Source organism: Cottoperca gobio, chromosome 13, assembly GCF_900634415.1.
Source record: "Cottoperca gobio chromosome 13, fCotGob3.1, whole genome shotgun sequence".
NCBI classification, from domain to species: Eukaryota; Metazoa; Chordata; class Actinopteri; order Perciformes; family Bovichtidae; genus Cottoperca; species Cottoperca gobio.
In genome coordinates this window covers 6860734-6870144 of record NC_041367.1, presented here as the reverse complement: position 1 = coordinate 6870144, position 9411 = coordinate 6860734, and the positions used below count along the sequence as shown (strand labels likewise).

The following is a 9411-nucleotide window of genomic DNA, read 5'->3' as shown; positions in this document are numbered from 1 at the left end:
ATGTTATGTGTAAAAGCATTGTCACATAATTGAATTGTAGACAGTGAGAAATGTATTTGCCATTCTGAGTGAGTTTGAACAGTTAATTTATCCCAAAATTCAAGAAATAGAAAAGCTGAAACATGGCACATGTGGCTGTATATGTTCCCACTCGTGTCTCTACTCACAGTGAACGATGGTAGTATCTGCGCAGGAAGGGATGAGCAGCTGCCCCGACAGCAAAGTTACTGCTTCCTGTATCCACCAGGATGTTCAACTAAAGAGACGGAGAGACAATGGAAGAGAGACACAGATTTATTAAATATATGCTGTGAGCTTTTGCAAAAATCAATAGGTTTGTAAAGCTGACGCTTGGGTTACATTGTGAAATTGATTAAGTTTCGTCTCTGAAGGGAAAGTTTAATCTGTGTCTTTGCTACCTTGGAGACAGACATGGCCATTCTGTGTGGGGTTTTTGATGTCTGCTATTGATGAGGATTTTCTCGATTCCAGCAAGTAGTCAGCCTCACCTCTCACAGATTTCCATCATTCTCTGTATCCATTTCTCTTTCCTTGTAGCATCCTGTGCTGTTTCCTGTTGCCCTAGATGTCCTTCTCCTTCCCCTCTCTGTCTCCACTCTAACCCTCCACTCCTCTCAGGTTGCTCACTCTACTCCCCCTCTCTCCCATCTCCTCCTCTTCTGCCTGCATCTCCATGTGAGTATCGTATTATGCACAATCAGTCAAAACAGTGAATGTGTGAATGGAGCACAATGGCAGGTGGCGATCAAGACAGACATATACAGTACATCATATTAAATATTACAATTGACATATATAAAGTGATATGTTCTATATATCACAGGTACCATTTATACTTTTTTTTCCTTTATTATATGTCCTTTTTTCTTGTAATGCTGCTTTAATACACACTATGTATGTAGTCTAATTGTTTAGTTGTAATTGCATTCAATCAATGCATTTCAATCATATGGTTCTAGTTAACATGTGCTAATATGATTTCTGTTTAAAGATTCCTTAGTTCCAGTGAAGCATAAGCACATACTGTACTATTTTACTGATTGACAAATCAAAGAGAAAATAGATGAACAGTTGTACAGAAACACCCAAACAGATGAACAGCCAGGCAGCCACATCCAGCAAGCTGTTCAATAATGGATTGGCTCTTTATATATCCAGAGAAGTGCTACTGTCTCAAGGGCTGGGCCTGAAAGCCCAGAATAAATACTGACTCTGTCTAACACACACATACATCCAGCTCAATGATAACACACACACACACATGCCAGCATATGCTGTCTCTACAAACACCCCTAGTGTGACAATGCTGAACACACTCTGTCTTCCTCTCTTGGCCAGAAATGTGCTGACTGTTTGGGATAATTCTGTGTCTTTCACCCACACAGACACAGGCCGCATCCTGACACACTGAGACTTCATGTCTTCCCCTGCTCTATCTCTCTCCTCTGTCCTCTTCCTATTGCTGTCCTCCCTGGCAGAGTGCCTGTCTGTTCCAGCCATTATAGTTACCCTTCCCCTTCCACTATGGAGGAGAAATCATCCAGTGGTTACCAGAACACACCGTGTCTGAAAGTTACTGTAAATGATTTGAGGTCATTTCCACAACTTTGCATCTACTAAGCAGCATCTTCAAGTTTAATACAAGGCCTTTCATCACTTCTGCTATCATGATCATTTGAGTTTAAGACCATTTACCCAGCGACTGATACATCAATTTAGATAAAGCTTTATTTATCTGGATGCTGGGGCTTTTTAAAGCCTTAAATACATACAGATAATTTGAATCAAGATGTCTTAAGATGTATTAATGGCCTGCAAATGGCCTATCTGCGTGTTGTTATAGACATGGCAACACTGACTGGTCATTTTAATAAATGAGATGGTCATTGCAGTTTTTGCTGTACTAAAGGTCATACTTTGGTTTGGTATGGTACATTAATTCAGTAACAGTATATATTAGAAATCTATATACCCTTTAATATGGTATGTTATATATCTTATATTGTCTCAATGCCTGCAATGAAACCCTGTCTTTTGACATTTTAAAGGCCCATAAAACATATGTTCTTAATCAGGTTAATACTATGAGCAATGGGGTTCTATATGAAAAGTTTTCTTGCTTCTCTCATGGGTTTGAAGTGAGCAGGGCTCAGCTGGAAAAAAATGATGTGACATACTTCCATGCACCAATGAGGATATTACAAATATGAGAAAACAGATGTGGGGATGTTTGCTGATGTTGTCAGCATTGTCAATCAAATCAGATCATTGAACACGTGACACATATGGAAGCTCTAAAATGGTAAAGAATTAAAATATTGTGATAGCCACCGGACTCTGAAAATGAAATTCACTTTGTGATTATGTTTAGGTCAGAGGTCATGGAGCTGGTGGTTATCAAGCTCCCATAGACAATGCAGTAATTTATTTGCTGTGTGACATCCTCCGGCTCACCAAGACTGTCATACACATCCATTACAAAAAAGATGTACAGCTGTGAAAAAAATACCCTGCGCATCACACAGGTTCAAACAGGACTTTTATCTTTTGAAATATTAGAGCAAGCATTCAATATGTTTAAAGCTCCAGTAGTCAGCAAAGTGGGGCTGAAGAAAGTCCTGCATTACGGACATTAATGTACAAGTATTAAAGTGACATAAACATTTTTGGGGTATGAGTACTGGGTGAGCAACGTTGGATTCTTGCATGAAATAAGTCTTGTGGGACATTTGATTTAAAAACGTAATTGCAGCAATACTTTTTCATCTCTAAAATGTACAATTTGATGGATACAAATGTAATGAATGCATGACGTGTGGAGTTTTATTTTTCCTACAGGCTCAACTTTAATACAGATGGCGATGCTTTATGAAAATCTGCTCTGCTTGCACAGCTGGATGTAACACTTCACCATACATCCCAATGCATGTCCAATGTTAGTGTATGCATCTAAGACAACTTGGCTGTATACTTCTTCTATATTGTGTGCAATAGACTATGTTTCTGAACCCTGACTACTGGTTGGAGGACACTCAATCTACACACCAAAACATTTTGTCTGTCTGTGCTGATTGGCCTCAAACGGCTGGTAGTGACCGTGGTGCCAAGCATAATGCCCACAACCAGGCAAGGCAGATCTTTTTGGTATAGGAAACATTAGTATCTCTCATTGGAAGTGACGCCTCCACTTAGTACCATCCATCTTTACCTCATCATCTCTCTCTCTCTCTCTCTCTCATTCACTCCTTGTCACTCTCCATCTCGCTCTGTTGCCGTTTTATTCATAAAAAATGTTCACTCGTTCTTTCACCTTCTTCTCCTCTTCTACCACCTCATCACTTTCTCTCCCTCCCTCTATCCGTCGCCCTCTGGGTGCCAGCCTGTACACCGCAGCTGCACCCGGTTGGCACTCCTCACTCTGCAGAATTAATGGTCCCATTATCTGTCTGTATCATTCAGTCCTTTCTCTCACTTTTACACACACACACACACACCATCTGTCATTGCAGTGCCATCTTCAGTATCGTAAAATCGGATAGTATATTTGATGACCTATTCCGCCAACTTACTTGAATTTTGCATTCCTTATTTACAGTAATTGTAGAACTCTTACATTACACCCTATTACAGTGAAGTATGAGGATATTTACATAAAAGGACAAACACTGTAAATGGGTAATCAAGTTTGGATTCTTCTGTAGTTTGCTTAGGCCTCAGAGTGTGTGCATGTGTGTGTGTGTGTGTGTGTGCATGTGTGTGTGTGTGTGTGTGTGTGTGTGTGTGTGTGTGTGTGTGTGTGTATGATGCTTAATGATAAGTTAAAATGACCTTTTATTATTATTATTATTATTATTATTATAGTGTTTTAACTTGTCTACTTGTTTAAAACATGCATACAAACTGATGCAAGGCTGTGGTAATAAATGTAAAATTGTCTTTAATGTTAATGTGCCTGGCTCTTCACTTTCATGACAGTGTTATCAATAAAGAGTACTGGATTTAATTGAGTATTTTTAAGTGGTACCACAGAGTAAACTGTAGCTGGTATTTAATGAGACCAAAGATGAAAATTGCATTTTGCAAGGAGAGCAAGACTATGAAAAGGACTGATCGTCACTCTGAATGTCATCCTTAAAGAAATATTTATATGCTCATTTCTACTTGGTTTCAATTAATTTGATTATGTTATGATGGATCTTTGTAGGCCAAAAAGTGCATGCAGGCTCTGCATTTAAGAGTGTTTTGACAACATATTAATCATGCCATGCAAATAAACCTTTACCTTCTGCGGAGGAGATCCCACGGCCATCTCGACGTAGTATCCTTGACCAGACTTCCCACGCAGGTTATCAATCATGTCCACGAAGCTGATACCGCCCGCTGCCGCTCCTCTCCGCCTGCGCGCAGAGTTCTTCCCCGCGTTGCCGCGCTCGCGGTTCACGGCGGCAGGTGGCAGCGTCGGTGGCTGTTCAGCGCGAGCGCCTTGCCGCAGTGGCACGCGGATGGCTAGAGGCAGGCCCGAGGCGTTCGGCGCGGAATGACCGCTGCTGAGCAGACACAACGTCGTCCATATAAACAGACCTGTCAAACAACGAGGCTGTAGCGACGACGCCTCCATGCTGAAACTCGGTAAAGTTGTATTTTTGGTATGTTTGGATTTGACTTTACGACGCTCCGCTCAGTTTGACATCCAGTCTGCAGCGGCACAGAAGAAGAGATCAGGTGGCGATGATGCTAAAATGACGGCTAAAACCATGATGGCAGTGGCACCACAAATATCAGGGTCACTTCCTTTTTTTCTCTAGTTTTCTTGACGTTGAGTGATTAGAAAATTAACCAATTTTAGATCTCAACGTAACATGTCAATACAAAATAGCCTACGCTGGAGATCAAATCACCCCCACAATCAAGCCAGGCAGCCCTGGGTGTCACGATGGGTAAACTACAGCCTCCGTGCAGCTACAAACCGCGGAACTGTGTCGTTTTCGCCGCACATCCAGATTTCAAACGACCAAAACCATCGTCGGTAGGCAGGCTGGCCGGCGAGCTACCGTAATCCGCATCCTTCCCCTTTCCCGACCCGTTCATTCAGTCTTTCACCTCCTCCTCCTCCTCCTCCATCCACCCGGCTGCATCCTTCAGAGCAGCGAGAGCGCGAGCATCACTATGGTCAAGTTAAACTTACTTCCTGTAAGCATTTTCTAAATAAGATAGCAATAAAAGAAGACTATACATATTGGTTATTTACACAATAACCAGTCCAATGATATTAATAATCTTAAAACTAGTTTGTGATGCATATATATAGACAATAACATGGGACAACTAGTCAATTGACAGCATCACAAACTAGTTTTAAGATTATTATTATTATATTATTATTATTATTATTATTATTATTATTATTATTATTATTAATAATTTATTTTTGTTTTACCGGATTTTGGCTAGCCTACACGTTCGTTTTACATAACGTATTTTAGTTTGAAGGCAAATTGCTTTCTTCTTGAGCTTCTTCAGGAAATTACTCTGGGACACTCTGCATTCTGGGTAATGAAGTTTTCACCGTGATTGCTATTCGGATCACATATGTCATTTTCCCATATGTCCCATATGTCATTATGCATTTATGGCATTGCTCCCTGCTCTCATCCAGAACAACTACAGATAAATCAACATTATTTCTAAATAGTTATTCTTGTCTAAATTATGGAGAAATCAGAAACCAAGATTTCAGAATGTAATTTTATTATCTCAGACAACTGACAGATGCATTGTAGTTGCACAAATGTTATAACAAGAAATTACCAAATTATAATAATGTTATTAGTGAGAAAAACTATAGTGTGTTTGTTGTTTTCTGTTTCACTGTATTGTTGATATAATCTATATTACTTTACTGTGACTCTGTAGTGCTTCTATTGCATGTGGCTTCATTGCAGTACATTTATCATATTGCCATTGACATTAGGCTATGTTTTCAATGGTACACTTAATATATAGTTTCCCAATAAATGAATTTTGTGAGGGAGAACACAAACTACATACATGTATTATAAAACACAAATTAACATTGCAGTAGGTCAAATTCAATTCAAAGCTTAGTCAGTTTGTTTCTCTTTCCTTATAACAGACTGCCTCTCTCTTGAGATGATCCTGGGCACTCCCAGTTGGAAGGAATAGGAAGGAAGGAAGCAGGTGCTAATACACTGTTATCATCTTTCCTCTCCATGGTATGTCCCACAGAGTCCTTACAGTGGTGGGACAGTCCACACTGCTCCACCAACAATGGGACTGGGTACTCCTGTCCTGAGGATGTAGGAGAATACAGTTGGAATGATATTGATCAGATCATTTTATATCCTCTGTCTATCAAATCTAAATAATTTCACCACTGCTGATTAAAATCACCATATTCTGCTAATTAATCTATTTTCACAACACTAGAGATTGCTGAATATGACTGCAGGAATATGACTGCCTCTTGTAGGAAACGTCTAATCAGCAAACAGATCCAACAAATCCAGAAAGTAATGCACCAGAAGAAGAATTTTATTCTAAAAGCAATTATACATTTCATAGGACTTAAAGGGACAGCTCACCTCAAAATCCAAAATAAATATTTGTCCTCTTACATGAGCGCTATTTATCCATCTAGATTGTTTAGGTGTGAGTTGCATAGTGTTGGAGATATCGGCCGTAGAGATGTCTTCTTTTGGAATATAGTGGAACTAGGTGGCACTTTGTTTCTGGAGCTCAAAGCGTCCATAAAAAACCCCCAGCAATAACGTTTTCCAGAAATCATAACCCAATTTCTCCTGATAATCAACAGACCTTGTTGTGAGCAGTTGCATGTAGGAATGATTTCCTTTCTACTGCTCATGAAAAATGCGAAATGTAAACATTTATGGCATCCTCTTTGGCTGAGCTGTAACGTTAGCTAGCAGAGTAGTTGCAAGGTTGCCGGGTGTAGTTAAGTAGAAAGAAAATAGTTCCTACATAAAACTGTTCACAACTAGGTCTGTGGATTATCTTGAGTAACCGGGTCATGATTTCTGAAAAGGGACATTGCTGTTGAGATTTTCAAATGATTTGTTTTGGTGCTTTGAGCACCACAAGCTAAGTGCCATCTAGTTCCATAATATTAAAGAGAAGGCACACTCAAACTCACACCAAAACAATCTAGATTGATAAATAGCAATACAGGTAAGAAGGAAAAACATGTTTTTGATTTTAGGGTTGAAATTGTGGATGACAATGTGTTAATATATTAAAAACTAGAATAAAACTCTAGGTCCTAAACCAGATTAATTATGTTGAATCGTAGCACCTAACATATACTATAACATACATAGAGAGAGACTCACTGGTTGAAGTCTTTAAATCCCAGTTTCTCTGGTCTCCAGGTTTGCTGTTGAACGGTTCAGCTCTGCCCTCTGGTGGACACCACACATCCAGGGGTCCTGAATAACCCACCCTACACATTCTCACACACAGATACTCTAAAAGGTCACACATGCATAGTAGACAGAGACAAACCTATACACACACATATATAATCACCATAATCATGTCCCTCACTGTTTTACCACGTATGGCCAACAACCTGCCATATGTGAAAACAAAGGTCAAAGATTAGCTATCATAGAGACTGCTGCCTTATTACTATTTACCAGCTGATACTAGTGGGAAAGATACACTATGATCTAATCAACTGGCCTTTCCACGTAAAGTGTTTCACATGTGTTTCTTCAGGCAAACTGTATTCAGATATGACTGAACGATAGACACTCACCGGTCCTGGGAGTCTGTAGTCCTGAAGCCTTTAGCAAATGGGTTGCTAGCTATTTTTAACTGTGTGATCTGAAAGAGAGACTGTAAAATAAATAAGATGCAAAGCAACAACAAACAAATCTCTAGAGTTATAGCAGTTACTGCACGATGAAAAGCCGACTGATCCCAGGTTTCCTACCCGGTGGTTCTGATAGGCAGTGACGGCCATGAAGAGTGTCTCAGAGAAGGAAAAAGAGCAGAAGTTCCTGTATGCATTTAAATGACTGTTGGGAGTTGGATCCACATACACCACATGGAAGCGCGGCAGATAGCGATGCATTGAGTTCAATATCATCTGCCAAGGAGCAAGGAACAGGCGAGTCAAAAGAGAGACATTTCTGTATGTTCTTTTGTGATGAAATGGAAATCAAAACAGTGTCTATTCTCTATTTTCAGCTCTCAAATGTAAAAGCATGTAGGAGTGACATTAAAGACATTGACTGACATGTCCGTTGTCATCCAGCAGGTTGTTGGTGAGCTTGAGCGTGTCGAAGGATACAGTCTGCTTCATCCACTGGGCTCCACAGGCAGGCGAGTCTGGGTGGAAATGCATCCTGCTTGGGGCAACAACATCCGCTCGCCCTGCAACCAACCAGGATGAGCTGTGGAACGCATATCTGATACACACACACACACACACACACACACACACACACACACACACACACACACACACACATACAAAACTCAAAACTTCAAAATTGGAAAATAGCACTGGTACGATAAGGTGAAGCTTGCAGAGGGGCAACTAGCAGAGGTTTAGGTTATAAGTGGGGAATGGTCTTGAATGTTGTGAAATAAATGTATTTATTTTAAACACTATAATAAGCACAGCACACGTCACACTGTATGTGTGTCTGACCTGTATCTTTTATCATCAACGGGGATAAAGTCCATAAGCAGAACATATTCAGCAGTAGGATCCATGCCGGAGATTTGCACCTGGAATGTCGGAAACATCCTCCTGCCGTCGTGAAAAACATCAGAGAAAGAGGAAAATTGGAGAAGTGCATCATAATGACGAATATAAATATAAATATATATACCTTCCAGCTTTGGTAACAATCATCTCTGTGCCCAGCTGGTCAAACTGCTGCCAAAGTGCATGCATCTCCAGCTTAACTCTGACCCCACTGACTTGGGGAGCCTTGGTGCTCGACGGTGACCCCCCGTCTGCACAGCAGGGCAGAGATAGTTCACAGCTCTGAGACAGATGAGGACCTATGAGGAGAAGATAAATGTGTTTCATTCACATTGGATTCAGACTCCTTCTATAATCATCATCACATAAATGTACATTTTCCCCGTTGAGCTCAAATCATTTTGATCTTAAAACAAACACTTACCATCCATAATTTGAAGGTTCACAAGGCAATTAATATGAATGACTTTGCCGTTTTGTCTTTAATATTTCTGTTCACTCCAGCCGGTTCTTCCACTTCAGAATTGAAGGCAAAACTCTCCCTCCCATTCCAGTGTCCGGTGCTGTGGTGGATGTATATCCAAGTGTTAGGAGTCGCTGTTTGTGTCCAGGAACAAGCTGGTTTTATACACCAT

General features: G+C 40.3%; 2 protein-coding genes across 2 annotated transcripts in view; both read right to left on the bottom strand.

The window, feature by feature from the left end:
* The window catches only part of bace1 (beta-secretase 1), an 11376-nt gene extending 6240 nt beyond the window's left edge, over positions 1–5136 (bottom strand). Inside the window, exons 1-2 of the mRNA XM_029446752.1 lie at positions 4304–5136; positions 168–256 (exon numbers count right to left, since the gene is read on the bottom strand). Of these exons, the coding sequence (XP_029302612.1) occupies positions 168–256; positions 4304–4639 (425 nt within the window). The 5' untranslated portion in view covers positions 4640–5136. The remainder of the gene's footprint in view (positions 1–167; positions 257–4303) is intronic.
* A 1136-nt stretch (positions 5137–6272) lies between these two features.
* On the bottom strand, positions 6273–9103 carry LOC115017766 (T-box transcription factor TBX1-A-like). The gene is made up of 6 exons (XM_029446457.1): positions 8901–9103; positions 8717–8818; positions 8300–8471; positions 7994–8149; positions 7817–7884; positions 6273–6330 (listed from the first exon to the last, which is right to left on the bottom strand). Exons 1-6 carry the CDS (start codon positions 9101–9103, stop codon positions 6273–6275), a joined length of 759 nt encoding a protein of 252 aa, XP_029302317.1.
* Positions 9104–9411: the final 308 nt, after the last annotated feature.